The following is a 14,544-nucleotide window of genomic DNA, read 5'->3' on the forward strand; positions in this document are numbered from 1 at the left end:
CACTGGGAGGGGATTGGGGGGGACTGGGAGGGACTGGGAGAGGCTGGGAATGGTTTTGGGGTGATTTTGGGGCAGTTTCGGGCCAATTTTGGGTCAATGAATTTGGGTGATTTTGGGGCTGTTTTTGGGGCAGTTTCGGGGCAGTTTTAGGGTGACTCTGGGGCTGTTTTCGGGTGACTCTGGGGCTGTTTTTGGGGCAGTTTTGGGGTGGTTTTGGGGCAGTTTTGGTCCGATTTCAGACCAATTTTGCCTCAACGCATTTGGGTGATTTTGGTGCCATTTTTGGGGCGGTTTTGGGGCAGTTTTGGTCCGATTTCAGACCAATTTTGGCTCAACGGATTTGGGTGATTTTGGGGCCATTTTTGGGGTGTTTTGGGGCTCTCACCGATGCCGTAGGTGACGTCCAGCTTTATTGGTCACTCACCGGCCTCGTCCCCGCTCCCGTTCTCCTCCTTCTTCTTCCCGCGCTTCGGCATGGCGCTGGCCCCGCCCCTTCCGCCCTTCAAGCCTCGCCTCTGCAACCAATCAGAGCGCGCCGGTGTCTTAACTCCGCCCTCCTGCGTTCAACAGAGCCAATCAGAGCGCGTCATGGAGCTCCCCCTCACAGCGCAGCCAATCAGAGCGCGCCTCCCCTCACGCCGCGCCAGCCAATCGGCGCCCGCCGCCGCCACGTGCGGCCCTGGGGGCGGGACCGGGGCCCGAACCGGGCCCGAACGGAGCCTGAACCGGCACCGGGAGCGATCGGCTCCGAACGGGCCCGATCCCGCCCTCTCCGCTCGCCCGCTGCTTGTCAATCATCTTCCTCAGTAACCAATAAACGCGCGCCCTTCTCCCGGTTAATCCCGCCCCCCCCCTCTCAGCGCTCTCCCGCCCGCCAATCAGAGCGCGCCGTGCCTCACCGCGCGGAGCCAATCAGAGCGCGCCGTGCCTCAGCGCACGGAGCCAATCAGGGCTCGCCGTGCCTCAGGGCGCGGAGCCAATCAGAGCGCGCCGTACCTCAGCGCGCGGAGCCAATCAGAGCGCGCCGTGCCTCAGCGCACGGAGCCAATCAGCGGCGGCGGCGGGAGCGGCGCGAGCGTCCCGGCGCGCGCTCGGGGAGAGGCGTGAGGGGGATGCTCGGGAAGGGGGCGTGGCCGGAAGCGGAAACGCTCGGGAGGAGGAGGAGGGGGAAAGGCGGGAAGCGGAAGTGACGCAGCGGAGCGGCGGGAGAATCGCCGTGAGGCGGCGGCGGAGCGGCGGAGCGGCGGCGGCGTGACGTCACTGCGGTTCCCCCCCCCTCCACGCTCCGTCCGTGACGTCATGCCGACCGTGCTGGGCCTGGAGGGCTCCGCCAACAAGGTGGGGGCGGGGGTGGTGCGCGACGGCGCCGTCCTCAGCAACCGCCGCGCCACCTACGTCACGCCGCCGGGACACGGTGACGTCACTTCCCCTCTCCCCCCCCGCTCTGCCGGTTCCGGTGCGCCGGTGCTGATCCCGTCTCCTCCTTCTTCTTCCCGCGCTTCGGCATGGCGCTGGCCCCGCCCCTTCCGCCCTTCAAGCCTCGCCTCTGCAACCAATCAGAGCGCGCCGGTGTCTTAACTCCGCCCTCCTGCGTTCAACAGAGCCAATCAGAGCGCGTCATGGAGCTCCCCCTCACAGCGCAGCCAATCAGAGCGCGCCTCCCCTCACGCCGCGCCAGCCAATCGGCGCCCGCCGCCGCCACGTGCGGCCCTGGGGGCGGGACCGGGGCCCGAACCGGGCCCGAACGGAGCCTGAACCGGCACCGGGAGCGATCGGCTCCGAACGGGCCCGATCCCGCCCTCTCCGCTCGCCCGCTGCTTGTCAATCATCTTCCTCAGTAACCAATAAACGCGCGCCCTTCTCCCGGTTAATCCCGCCCCCCCCCTCTCAGCGCTCTCCCGCCCGCCAATCAGAGCGCGCCGTGCCTCACCGCGCGGAGCCAATCAGAGCGCGCCGTGCCTCAGCGCACGGAGCCAATCAGGGCTCGCCGTGCCTCAGGGCGCGGAGCCAATCAGAGCGCGCCGTACCTCAGCGCGCGGAGCCAATCAGAGCGCGCCGTGCCTCAGCGCGCGGAGCCAATCAGGGCTCGCCGTGCCTCAGGGCGCGGAGCCAATCAGAGCGCGCCGTACCTCAGCGCGCGGAGCCAATCAGAGCGCGCCGTGCCTCAGCGCACGGAGCCAATCAGGGCTCGCCGTGCCTCAGGGCGCGGAGCCAATCAGAGCGCGCCGTACCTCAGCGCGCGGAGCCAATCAGAGCGCGCCGTGCCTCAGGGCGCGGAGCCAATCAGCGGCGGCGGCGGGAGCGGCGCGAGCGTCCCGGCGCGCGCTCGGGGAGAGGCGTGAGGGGGATGCTCGGGAAGGGGGCGTGGCCGGAAGCGGAAACGCTCGGGAGGAGGAAGAGGAGGGGGAAAGGCAGGAAGCGGAAGTGACGCAGCGGAGCGGCGGGAGAATCGCCGTGAGGCGGCGGCGGAGCGGCGGCGGCGTGACGTCACTGCGGTTCTCCCTCGCTCCGTCCGTGACGTCATGCCGACCGTGCTGGGCCTGGAGGGCTCCGCCAACAAGGTGGGGGCGGGGGTGGTGCGCGACGGCGCCGTCCTCAGCAACCGCCGCGCCACCTACGTCACGCCGCCGGGACACGGTGACGTCACTTCCCCTCTCCCCCGCCGCTCTGCCGGTTCCGGTGCCCCGGTGCTGATCCCGCTCCCCCCGCAGGGTTCGCCCCCGGGCCCACCGGGCGGCACCACCGGGCCGCGCTGCTGGGGCTGGTGCGGGCGGCGCTGCGCGAGGCGCGGCTGGGCCCCGCCGACATCGACGGCGTGGCCTTCACCAAGGGTACGGGAACCGGAACCGGAACCGGGAACGGGAACGGGAACAGAACGGGAACGGGAACGGGAACGGGAACGGGAACCGGAACGGGAACCCGGAACCGGAACGGGAACCCGGAACGGGAACCGGAACGGGAACGGGAACCGGGAGCGGGAACGGGAACCGGACGGGAACGGGAACCGGGAGCGGGAACGGGAACCGGGAACCGGAACGGGAACCGGGAGCGGGAACGGAAACCGGGAACCGGAACCGGAAGGGAACCCGGAACGGGAACCGGAACGGGAACGGGAACCGGGAGCGGGAACGGGAACCGGAACGGGAACCCGGAACCGGAACCGGGAACGGGAACGGGAACAGAACGGGAACGGGAACGGGAACGGGAACCGGACGGGAACGGGAACCGGGAGCGGGAACGGGAACCGGAACGGGAACGGGAACCGGGAGCGGGAACGGGAGCGGGAACCGGAACGGGAACAGGAACCGGGAACCGGAACGGGAACGGGAACGGGAACCAGAACCGGGAGCGGGAATGGGAACGGGAGAGGGAACCGGAACGGGAACGGGAACCAGAACCGGAACGGGAACCGGAACCCGGAATGGGAACCGGGAACCGGGAACGGGAGCGGGAACGGGAGCGGGAACCGGAACCGGAACGGGAACCGGAACCGGAACGGGAACGGGAGCGGGAACGGGAACGGGGTTTGTAGATCCGGTATTGATCCGGTATTGGTCCGGTGTTGATCCGGTATCACGCCCCTGGGAAAGGGACACGCCCACCGGGAAAGGGACACACCCACTGGGAAAGGGACATGCCCACCAGGAAGGGGACATGCCCCCAGGACACGCCCACTGGGAAGGGGACACGCCCACCGGGGAAGGGGCACGCCCACCGGGAAAGGGACACGCCCACCGGGACACGCCCACTGGAGAAAGGGCACGCCCACCGGGAAAGGGACACGCCCACCGGGACACACCCACTGGAGAAAGGGCACGCCCCCCGGCAGGGACAGACACACCCACTGGGACACGCCCACTGTGAAAGGGACATGCCCACCAGGAAGGGGACACGCCCCCGGGACACGCCCACTGGGAAAGGGACACGCCCACCGACAGGGACACACCCACCGGGACACGCCACTGGGAAAGGGACACGCCCACTGGGCAGGGACACGCCTACCGGGAAATGGACACGCCCACCAGGAAAGGGACACGCCCACCGGGAAAGGGACACGCCCACCGGGAGAGGGACACGCCCACTGGGGAAGGGACACCCGAAATCCCCGAAAATGATCCCAAAAATGACCCCAGAATTGACCCCAAAATCCCCAAAAATGGCCCCAAAAATGGTCCCAAAAATAGTCGCAAAATCCCCAAAAACGGCCCCAAAAATAATCCTGAAATCCCCAAAAATGATCCCAAAAATGGCCCCAAAATGACCCCAAAAATGGCCCCAGAATTGACCCCAAAATCCCCAAAAATGGCCCCAAAAATGGTCCCAAAATGACCCCAAAATCCCCAAAAATGGCCCCAAAAATGGCCCCAAAAATACGCCCACCAGGAAAGGGACACACCCACCGGGAAAGGGACACACCCACCGGGAAAGGGACACGCCCACCGGGAAAGGGACACGCCCACCGGGAGAGGGACACGCCCACTGGGGAAGGGACACGCCCACCGGGCAGGGACACGCCTACTGGGAAAGGGACACGCCCCTGGGAAAGGGACACGCCCCCAGGGGAAGGGACACGCCCACCGGGAAAGGGACACGCCCACCTGCAGGGCCACGCCCCCCCCAGCAGGGCCACGCCCCCGGGCCACGCCCCCGCTGACCACGCCCCTTTCCCCGCAGATCCCCAACGCTCCCAGCCCCGGGTACAACGTGGAGCAGCTGGCCAAGAGGTGACCCCAAAACGGCCCCAAAATCCCCAAAAATGGCCCCAAAAATGATCCCAAAAATGATCCCAAAATCCCCAAAAATGGTCCCGAAAATGATCCCAAAAATGATCCCAAAAATGGTCCCAAAAATTATCCCAAAAATAATCCCAAAATTCCCAAAAATGATCCTAAGAATCCCAAAAATAATTCCCAAAAATGATCCCAGAAATGATCCCGAAATCCCCAAAACTGACCGTAAAAATGATCCCAAAATCCCAAAAATGGCCCCAAAAATGACCCCAAAATCCCCAAAAATGACCCCAAAATGATCCCAAATCTGGCCCCAAAGAATTGACCCCAAAATCCCCAAAAATGGCCCCAAAAATGGTCCCAAAATGACCCCAAAATCCCCAAAAATGGCCCCAAAAATGGCCCCAAAAATGGCCCCAAACAAAAATTCCCAAAAAAATCCCCAAAAATTCCCCAAAAATCCCCAAAAAATCCCGAGATTCCAAAATGTCCCAAAATAACCCAAAATGTCCAAAAACGGCCCCAAAAATTCCCAAAAAAATCCCCAAAAATTCCCCAAAAATCCCCAAAAAATCCCGAGATTCCAAAATGTCCCAAAATAACCCAAAATGTCCAAAAACGGCCCCAAAAATTCCCAAAAAAATCCCCAAAAATTCCCCAAAAATCCCCAAAAAATCCCGAGATTCCAAAATGTCCCAAAATAACCCAAAATGTCCAAAAACGGCCCCAAAAATTCCCAAAAAAATCCCCAAAAATTCCCCAAAAATCCCCAAAAAATCCCGAGATTCCAAAATGTCCCAAAATAACCCAAAATGTCCAAAAACGGCCCCAAAAATTCCCAAAAAAATCCCCAAAAATTCCCCAAAAATCCCCAAAAAATCCCGAGATTCCAAAATGTCCCAAAATAACCCAAAATGTCCAAAAACGGCCCCAAAAATTCCCAAAAAAATCCCCAAAAATTCCCCAAAAATCCCCAAAAAATCCCGAGATTCCAAAATGTCCCAAAATAACCCAAAATGTCCAAAAACGGCCCCAAAAATTCCCAAAAAAATCCCCAAAAATTCCCCAAAAATCCCCAAAAAATCCCGAGATTCCAAAATGTCCCAAAATAACCCAAAATGTCCAAAAACGGCCCCAAAAATTCCCAAAAAAATCCCCAAAAATTCCCCAAAAATCCCCAAAAAATCCCGAGATTCCAAAATGTCCCAAAATAACCCAAAATGTCCAAAAACGGCCCCAAAAATTCCCAAAAAAATCCCCAAAAATTCCCCAAAAATCCCCAAAAAATCCCGAGATTCCAAAATGTCCCAAAATAACCCAAAATGTCCAAAAACGGCCCCAAAAATTCCCAAAAAAATCCCCAAAAATTCCCCAAAAATCCCCAAAAAATCCCGAGATTCCAAAATGTCCCAAAATAACCCAAAATGTCCAAAAACGGCCCCAAAAATTCCCAAAAAAATCCCCAAAAATTCCCCAAAAATCCCCAAAAAATCCCGAGATTCCAAAATGTCCCAAAATAACCCAAAATGTCCAAAAACGGCCCCAAAAATTCCCAAAAAAATCCCCAAAAATTCCCCAAAAATCCCCAAAAAATCCCGAGATTCCAAAATGTCCCAAAATAACCCAAAATGTCCAAAAACGGCCCCAAAAATTCCCAAAAAAATCCCCAAAAATTCCCCAAAAATCCCCAAAAAATCCCGAGATTCCAAAATGTCCCAAAATAACCCAAAATGTCCAAAAACGGCCCCAAAAATTCCCAAAAAAATCCCCAAAAATTCCCCAAAAATCCCCAAAAAATCCCGAGATTCCAAAATGTCCCAAAATAACCCAAAATGTCCAAAAACGGCCCCAAAAATTCCCAAAAAAATCCCCAAAAATTCCCCAAAAATCCCCAAAAAATCCCGAGATTCCAAAATGTCCCAAAATAACCCAAAATGTCCAAAAACGGCCCCAAAAATTCCCAAAAAAATCCCCAAAAATTCCCCAAAAATCCCCAAAAAATCCCGAGATTCCAAAATGTCCCAAAATAACCCAAAATGTCCAAAAACGGCCCCAAAAATTCCCAAAAAAATCCCCAAAAATTCCCCAAAAATCCCCAAAAAATCCCGAGATTCCAAAATGTCCCAAAATAACCCAAAATGTCCAAAAACGGCCCCAAAAATTCCCAAAAAAATCCCCAAAAATTCCCCAAAAATCCCCAAAAAATCCCGAGATTCCAAAATGTCCCAAAATAACCCAAAATGTCCAAAAACGGCCCCAAAAATTCCCAAAAAATCCCCAAAAATTCCCGAGATTCCAAAATGTCCCAAAATAACCCAAAATGTTCCAAAAACCCCAAAAACGGCCCCAAAAATTCACCAAAATTCCCCAAAAATTCACCAAAAAATCCCCAAAAATTCCCGAGATTCCAAAATGTCCCAAAATGTCCCAAAATGTCCCAAAATCCCCAAAAACGGCCCCAAAAATTCCCAAAAAAAATCCCCAAAAATTCCCGAGATTCCAAAATGTCCCAAAATCCCCAAAAACGGCCCCAAAAACGGCCCCAAAAATGGCCCCAAAAATGGCCCCAAAATCCCCAAAAATGATCCCAAAAATGGCCCCAAAAATGGCCCCAAAAATGATCCCAAAAATAATCCCGAAATCCCCGAAAATGATCCCAAAAATGACCCCAGAATTGACCCCAAAATCCCCAAAAATGGCCCCAAAAATGGTCCCAAAAATAGTCGCAAAATCCCCAAAAACGGCCCCAAAAATAATCCTGAAATCCCCAAAAATGATCCCAAAAATGGCCCCAAAATGACCCCAAAAATGGCCCCAGAATTGACCCCAAAATCCCCAAAAATGGCCCCAAAAAGGGCCCCAAAAATGGCCCCAAAAATGATCCCAAAAATAATTCCAAAATTCCCAAAAATGATCCCAAAAATGATCCCAAAATCCCCAAAAATGGTCCCGAAAATGATCCCAAAAATGATCCCAAAAATGGTCCCAAAAATTATCCCAAAAATAATCCCAAAATTCCCAAAAATGATCCTAAGAATCCCAAAAATAATTCCCAAAAATGATCCCAGAAATGATCCCGAAATCCCCAAAACTGACCGTAAAAATGATCCCAAAATCCCAAAAATGGCCCCAAAAATGACCCCAAAATCCCCAAAAATGACCCCAAAATGATCCCAAATCTGGCCCCAAAAATGATCCCAAAATCCCTAGAAATGATCCCAAAAATGATCCCAAAATACCCAAAAATGATCTTAAAATTGACTCCAAAAATGACCCCAAAATCCCTGAAAGTGACCCCAAAATCCCCAAAAATGATCCTAAAAATGATCCCAAAATCCCCAAAAACGGCCCCAAAAATGACCCCAGAAATAATCCCAAAATTCCCAAAAATGATCCCAAAAACGGCCCAAAAATGACCCCAGAAATGATCCCAAAATTCCCCCGAATTTCCCCAAATTCCCCCGAATTTCCCCAAATTCCCCCGAATTTCCCCAAATTCCCCCGAATTTCCCCAAAATCCCCTGAATTTCCCCAAATTCCCCCAAATTTTCCCAAAATCCCCCGAATTTTCCCAAAATCCCCCAAATTCTCCCCGAATTTTCCCCAAATCCCCCGAATTCTCCCCAAATTCACCCCAAATTTCCCCAAAATCTCCCAAATTCACCCCAAATTCACCCCAAATTTTCCCAAAATCCCCCGAATTTTCCCCAAATTCCCCCGAGTTTTCCCAAAATCCCCCAAATTCACCCTGAATTTTCCCCAAATCCCCTGGATTCCCCCCAAATTCACCTCAAGTCCCCCAAAATCCCCCAAATTCACCCCAAATTCTCCCCGAATTTCCCCATAGTCTCCCAAATTCTCCCCAAAATCCCCCGAATTTTCCCCAAATCCCCCGAATTCCCCCCAAATTCACCCTGAATTTTCCCAAAATCCCCCAAATTCCCCCGAGTTTTCCCAAAGTCCCCCGAATTCACCCCAAAATCCCCAGGGGGCGCCGCCTGCTGCCGCTGCCCTACGTGGTGAAGGGCCTGGACGTTTCCTTCTCGGGGCTGCTCTCGCACCTGCAGGTACCCAAAATCACCCCAAAATCACCCCAAAAATAACCCCAAAACTGACCCCAAAATCACCCCAAAAAATCACCCAAAAATCCCCCAAAATCACCCCAAAAATAATACCAAATCTGGCCCCAGACTGACCCCAAACCACGCAGGGAACAGACACCCAAAACCCCCAAAATCACCCCAAAATCCCCCAAAATCACCCCAAAGCCGTTTTGGGCAGTTTTTGGGACATTTTCGGGGCAGTTTTTGGGGCTGTTTTTGGGGTAGTTTTTGGGATATTTTTGGGGCTGTTTCGGGCAGTTTTTGGACAGTTTTTTGGGCTGTTTTTGGGGCCGTTTTGGGACATTTTTGGGGCTGTTTTTGGGGCCATTTTGGGCAGTTTTCGGGGCTGTTTTGGGCAGTTTTTAGGCAGTTATTGGGATATTTTCGGGGCCGTTTGGGGCCGTTCTGGGACACTTTTGGGGCAGTTTTTGGGATATTTTCGGGGCCATTTCAGGCAGTTTTTTGGGCAGTTTTTGGGACATTTTCGGGGCCGTTTGGGGCAGTTTTCGGGGCTGTTTTGGGCAGTTTTTAGGCAGTTATTGGGATATTTTCGGGGCCGTTTGGGGCCGTTTTGGGACACTTTTGGGGCAGTTTTTGGGATATTTTCGGGGCCGTTTGGGGCCGTTTTGGGACACTTTTGGGGCAGTTTTTGGGATATTTTCGGGGCTGTTTTGGGTAGTTTTTGGGGCAGTTTTTGGGGCTGTTTCGGGCAGTTTTTGGGCAGTTTTTTGGTCAGTTTTTGGGCAGTTTTTTGGGCCATTTTTGGGCAGTTTTTGGGATATTTTCGGGGCCATTTTGGGACATTTTCGGGGCTGTTTGGGGCAGTTTTCGGGGCTGTTTCGGGCTGTTTTTTGGGCAGTTTTTAGGCAGTTTTTGGGATATTTTCGGGGCTGTTTCGGGCGGTTTTTGGGGCAGTTTTTGGGGCCGTTTTGGGGCAGTTTTTGGGGCTGTTTCGGGGCCGTTTTGGGGCAGATTTTGGGGCATTTTTGAGCAGTTTTTGGGCAGTTTTTTGGGCAGTTTTTGAGCAGTTTATGGGGCTGTTTCGGGCAGTTTTTGGGGCTGTTTCAGGGCAGTTTTTGGGGCTGTTTTTGGGATATTTTCGGGGCCGTTTTGGGGCAGTTTTGGGGGCTGTTTTGGGCAGTTTTGGGGCAGTTTTGGGGGTGACTGTGGCTCCCCTCCCCAGGAGACGGCGTTCGCCATGCTGGCCGAGGTCACCGAGCGCGCGCTGGCGCTGACCCGGGCGCGGCACCTGCTGCTCGTGGGGGGCGTGGCCTGTGAGTGGGCGTGGCCTCGCCCAGAGTGGGCGTGGCCTCACACAGGCTGGGCGTGGCCTCACACAGGCTGGGCGTGGTCACACCCGCGGGGGCGGGAGCGAGCGAGGCCGAATGGGCGTGGCCTCGCCCCTGTATAAACACCCTCATTTGCATGCGGGGAGGAGCCGGGGGTCGGTTTGGCCACGCCCACAGCCACGCCCACCCCTGCCAGGTAACCACCGGCTGCAGGAGATGCTACAGAGCATGTGCAGAGCCCGGGGGGCGGAGCTCTGCCCCATAGACGACAGGTGAGGGCGGGGCCGGCTCGGGAGGGGCGGGGCCCGCCTCGGGAGGGGCGGGGGTGGGCGGGGCACGCCCCTGACCTTTTGACCCCGCAGGTATTGCGTCGACAACGGCGCCATGATCGCCCAGGCCGGCTGCGAGATGCTGAGGGTGGGGCAGGTGACCGAGCTCGGCCAATCGGGGATCACGCAGAGGTCAGGGGGCGGGGCCCGGGTGGGCGGGGCCGGGCGGGGATTGGCCGGGCTCTGACCTTTGACCCCCGGCCGCGGCAGGTACCGGACGGATGAGGTGGAGGTGACCTGGAGGGATTGAGGTGGCCACGCCCCTGGAGGCCACGCCCACTTAATAAAAGAGTCCCCACCCCCTCATGGTGTGGCCACGCCTCTTTTTTCCGAGTGATGTCGTTCAGGTGGCGACCCCGCCCATCTAGGGAGGACCAATCAGCTCCTGACACTCCTTGTCAATCACCAGCTGTTGCTGTCAATCAATGTGGGAAGCCACACCCCTTTCATTAGGTTATATTAATACCTTATCTGTCAATCAACACCTGCAAGCCACGCCCCTTGTGTGTCTGTCAATCAAAACCTTCAAGCCACGCCTCTTGCATTGAGTTACATTAATATGCTATCTGTCAATCATTAACTGCAAGCCACGCCCCTTGCATTGAGTTACATTAATGCCTTACCTGTCAATCACCAGCTGCAAGCCACGCCCCTTGCATATCTGTCAATCAAAACCTTCAAGCCACGCCTCTTGCATTGAGTTACATTAATATGCTGTCAATCATTAACTGCAAGCCACGCCCCTTGCGTATCTGTCAATCAAAACCTTCAAGCCACGCCTCTTGCATTGAGTTACATTAATGTGCTGTCTGTCAATCATTAACTGCAAGCCACGCCCCTTGCATATCTGTCAATCAAAACCTTCAAACCACGCCTCTTGCATTGAGTTACATTAATGTGCTGTCTGTCAATCTTTAAGCGCGAGCCACGCCCCTTGCATTGACTTGCACAATGCTTTATCTGTCAATCAGCGCGCGCGAGCCGCCATCCTCTGTCAATCGTGCTTCATTTGCATAACGCCACCCCTTTCCTGCCCAGCGGCAAATAGGATTGGTGGGCGGCCAACCACCGGCCAATAGGAGCGCGAGGAGGCGTGGCTTTGCCGAGGGGGGTCTGGCTGGCCAAGGCGGGACCCGCTCAGTCTGTGCGGGGCCGTCGAGGGGATCGAATGGGTGAGGAAATGGCGGCTGTGGGGGGAATGCGGTTCTGTCTGTCTCTCTGTCCGTCCGTCCGTGCGTTTCTATCGCGATATGCCGCCCGATCGCGATTCCCGACCCGCGTTCCCCCCGTCGCCGCCAGCCGCGGGCGCTCGGGGTTTTAGCGGCGTCGCAGAGCAGCGGCGGCGGCTCCTTCTTCACCCGGCGACGCTTCGGGCGCTCCGCCGGCATTTGGGGAGCCGCACAAACGCTCCGGGGAGCTCCTCGGCATTAATTAATTAACTGTGGGGGGGATTAATTAGGGAGGAATTAATTGGGGAAGGATTAATTGGGCTCCCGCTCTGACTCCGCTTCTCTCCCCTCAGGCGGAGCCGCCGGCGGGAAACGCTTTCTGGAGGATCGCCACCGTATAACTTTATATTTTTGGATATTTTTAGGGTTTTTTTTAAATTTTTGGGTTTTTTTTCCTGTTTTTTAGTGGTTTTTTACGTCTTTTTTTGCTTAATTTAAAGGTTCTCCATTGGATTTTCCCTCACGATTCGCCCCCGCCGCCACGTGTCCCCCCGTCCTCCCCTTGGGATCCGATTTCTTGCACTTTAATCCGCATTTTAATTCAGATTTAAGGATTTTTTTCATTAATTTGTAACTTTCCGTATAATTTAGAAGCTTTTTTACCCCTGCTGGGAGAATTTTTCCCCTCAGGAACGAGCCGCTCGCAGGAAACCGCGCCGCGAGGGTCTCGGCGCTGTAAAAATCCACTTTTAAACCTTTAATTTACCTTTTTTTTAATTAGATTTTCCCTTTTTAGAACTCTTTTCATTTAGCAGTTGGATTTTTTTGAAGTTTTTTCCTGAAGTTTTTTGCCAAATTTAAGTTTTCCCTCACAGTTTTGCGCCCACCCCTCATGTGTCCCCTTCCTTTTTAACCTAAACATAAAATACATTAAAATAAATTAAAATAATCCTTTCGGAGGACGTTTACCTCCTAATTTTTATTTTTTATCGGTTTAAAATTTTTTTTTTCCACCCTTTTTCCTCCACTATTCCCTCTCCGCGCCGGAAGAGCAGCAAAATATCCGATTTTATCCCTTTATTTTCTATTTTTTAATATTTTTATTCTACGTGCTTACAGAAATTCCATAACATTTTATTTTCTATGCTTATTTTTATCGATCGCTGGAATAAATCCTGCTTCGGAACTCTTTTCATTTAGCAGTTGGATTTTTTTGAAGTTTTTTCCTGAAGTTTTTTGCCTAATTTAAGTTTTCCCTCACAGTTTTGCCCCCACCCCTCATGTGTCCCCTTCCTTTTTAACCTAAACATAAAACACATTAAAATAAAACACTGTAAAACCTTTCGGAGGACGTTTACCTCCTAATTTTTATTTTTTTTTCGGTTTAAATTTTTTTAACCCGTGGAATTTCCCTCGGGTTTTATGAAAGGGGGGGAAAGCAAAAACTTAATTATTTAAATATTTTTAAAATAAAAAACGCAAACCTTTGTGCCGAGTCCGACCGTGAGGGGAGCGGGAGCAGGGGCGGGGCCAAAGCGCGGCGGGAAGGCGGAGGGGCGTGGTTTTACCTTAAAAGGAAACGCGGCCCCGCCTTTGTGGGTGGGGTTTGTTAATGAGGGGGCGTGGCCTTAAAGAGAGACAGGGCGGCGACTCTGCCGCCATTTTAAGCGTGTGGAGCTAACCAATGAAGAAAGGAAGGGACCGGAAGTCGGTGCGGGCGCGGCCGATGGGAGCGCGGCGGGGCGAAAAAAAGCGGGAGGAGGAAGGCGGAAGTGGGCGTGGCCCCGCTGTCATGGCGGCGCCCGAGGAGGAGGCGGCGGCGGCGGCGGATGGCGGCGGGGGGGAGGGGGGCGACGAGGAGGCGCTGAAACGGCTCGTTTTGGGTTATTTTGGGTTGATTTTGGGCTGATTTTGGGTAATTTTCTGTAAATTTTCAGCCGATTTTGGGTCACTTTGAGCCGATTTTGGGTCACTTTGAGCCGATTTTGGGTCATTTTTGGCCAATTTTGGGTCACTCTGAGCCGATTTTGGGTCACTTTCAGCCGATTTTGGGTCACTTTGAGCCGATTTCGGTTGATTTTGGGTCATTTTTAGCCAATTTTGGGTCACTCTGACCCCTCTCTCCCCTGCCCAGGCCCTGGTCTCTGATCTCTATCGCTTCCGGGACTCTCTGCCCGCCCCTGGCCCCGCCCACGACCCCGCCCACGACCCCGCCCATGGCTCCGCCCCCGGCTCCGCCCCCTCCCCTGCCTGGCCCCGCCCCCGGCGGCCCCCAGCCAATCAGCTGGCTCAGCTGCTGCAGTTCCTGGAGCGCTTCCAGGCCGCGCTGGAGGGGCTGAGCCGGGCGGCCGAGCTGGCCCCGGGCTGGGCGGAGCCTCGGCGGAGACACGCCCACCTGCTGGAGTACCTGGGGCAGCTGTGCCACCTGCTGGCCACCCGGGTGAGTGACAGCTGGGGGCGGGGCTTGTGGGGACACGCCCACCTGCTGGAGTACCTGGGGCAGTTGTGCCACCTGCTGGCCACCAGGGTGAGTGACAGCTGGGGGCGGGGCTTGTGGGGACACGCCCACTGAGCACCTGCTGGCCACCCGGGTGAGTGACAGCTGCGAGGGGGCGGGGCCAAGGGAGGACACGCCCACTGGGTAGCTGTTCCACCTGCTGGCCACCCAGGTGAGTGACAGCTGCGAGGGGGCGGGGCTTGGGGACACGCCCACTGAGCACCTGCTGGCCACCAGGGTGAGTGACAGCTGCGAGGGGGCGGAGCCACGGCCTCAGCTCCACCCCCAGGGCAAGCAGCCAATGGGGAGTGGGATTGGGGATTGGGGGTTGCTGGTTTATACTGGGAGGAAACTGGGGGCGGAGCGTCAGAAGTGGGCATGTCCCTGATGAGGCTCCGCCCCCCAGGGCAAGCAGCCAATGGGGAGT

The 14,544-nt window shown here is 55.2% G+C and overlaps 2 protein-coding genes across 2 annotated transcripts in view; one reads left to right on the top strand and one right to left on the bottom strand.

Moving 5' to 3' along the window:
- The window catches only part of APEX1 (apurinic/apyrimidinic endodeoxyribonuclease 1), a gene marked incomplete at its 5' end in the record, with an annotated part of 2,602 nt that extends 2,189 nt beyond the window's left edge, over positions 1–413 (bottom strand). Inside the window, one exon of the mRNA XM_041417737.1 lies at positions 386–413. Coding sequence (XP_041273671.1) covers positions 386–413 — 28 coding nt within the window. The remainder of the gene's footprint in view (positions 1–385) is intronic.
- Positions 414–2,462: 2,049 nt separating this feature from the next.
- On the top strand, positions 2,463–10,757 carry LOC121342963 (O-sialoglycoprotein endopeptidase). The gene is made up of 9 exons (XM_041417738.1): positions 2,463–2,637; positions 2,712–3,048; positions 3,341–3,548; positions 4,384–4,724; positions 8,719–8,822; positions 9,988–10,107; positions 10,319–10,394; positions 10,485–10,583; positions 10,662–10,757. Exons 1-9 carry the CDS (start codon positions 2,523–2,525, stop codon positions 10,699–10,701), a joined length of 1,440 nt encoding a protein of 479 aa, XP_041273672.1. The 5' UTR covers positions 2,463–2,522; the 3' UTR covers positions 10,702–10,757.
- The last annotated feature ends 3,787 nt before the right edge of the window (positions 10,758–14,544 follow it).

This window comes from Onychostruthus taczanowskii, unplaced genomic scaffold (genome assembly GCF_017590055.1).
Source record: "Onychostruthus taczanowskii isolate IOZ18803 unplaced genomic scaffold, ASM1759005v1 scaffold564, whole genome shotgun sequence".
Lineage (NCBI taxonomy): Eukaryota > Metazoa > Chordata > Aves > Passeriformes > Passeridae > Onychostruthus > Onychostruthus taczanowskii.

Excerpts from the sequence above, each read along its gene's own strand:
- LOC121342963 (XM_041417738.1), top strand. The coding sequence starts at position 2,523 with ATGCCGACCGTGCTGGGCCTGGAGGGCTCCGCCAACAAGGTGGGGGCG. Across the intron at positions 10,108-10,318 it reads GCTCGTGGGGGGCGTGGCCT|GTAACCACCGGCTGCAGGAG; the intron begins GTGAGTGGGCGT and ends CACCCCTGCCAG. Across the intron at positions 10,584-10,661 it reads CAATCGGGGATCACGCAGAG|GTACCGGACGGATGAGGTGG; the intron begins GTCAGGGGGCGG and ends CGGCCGCGGCAG.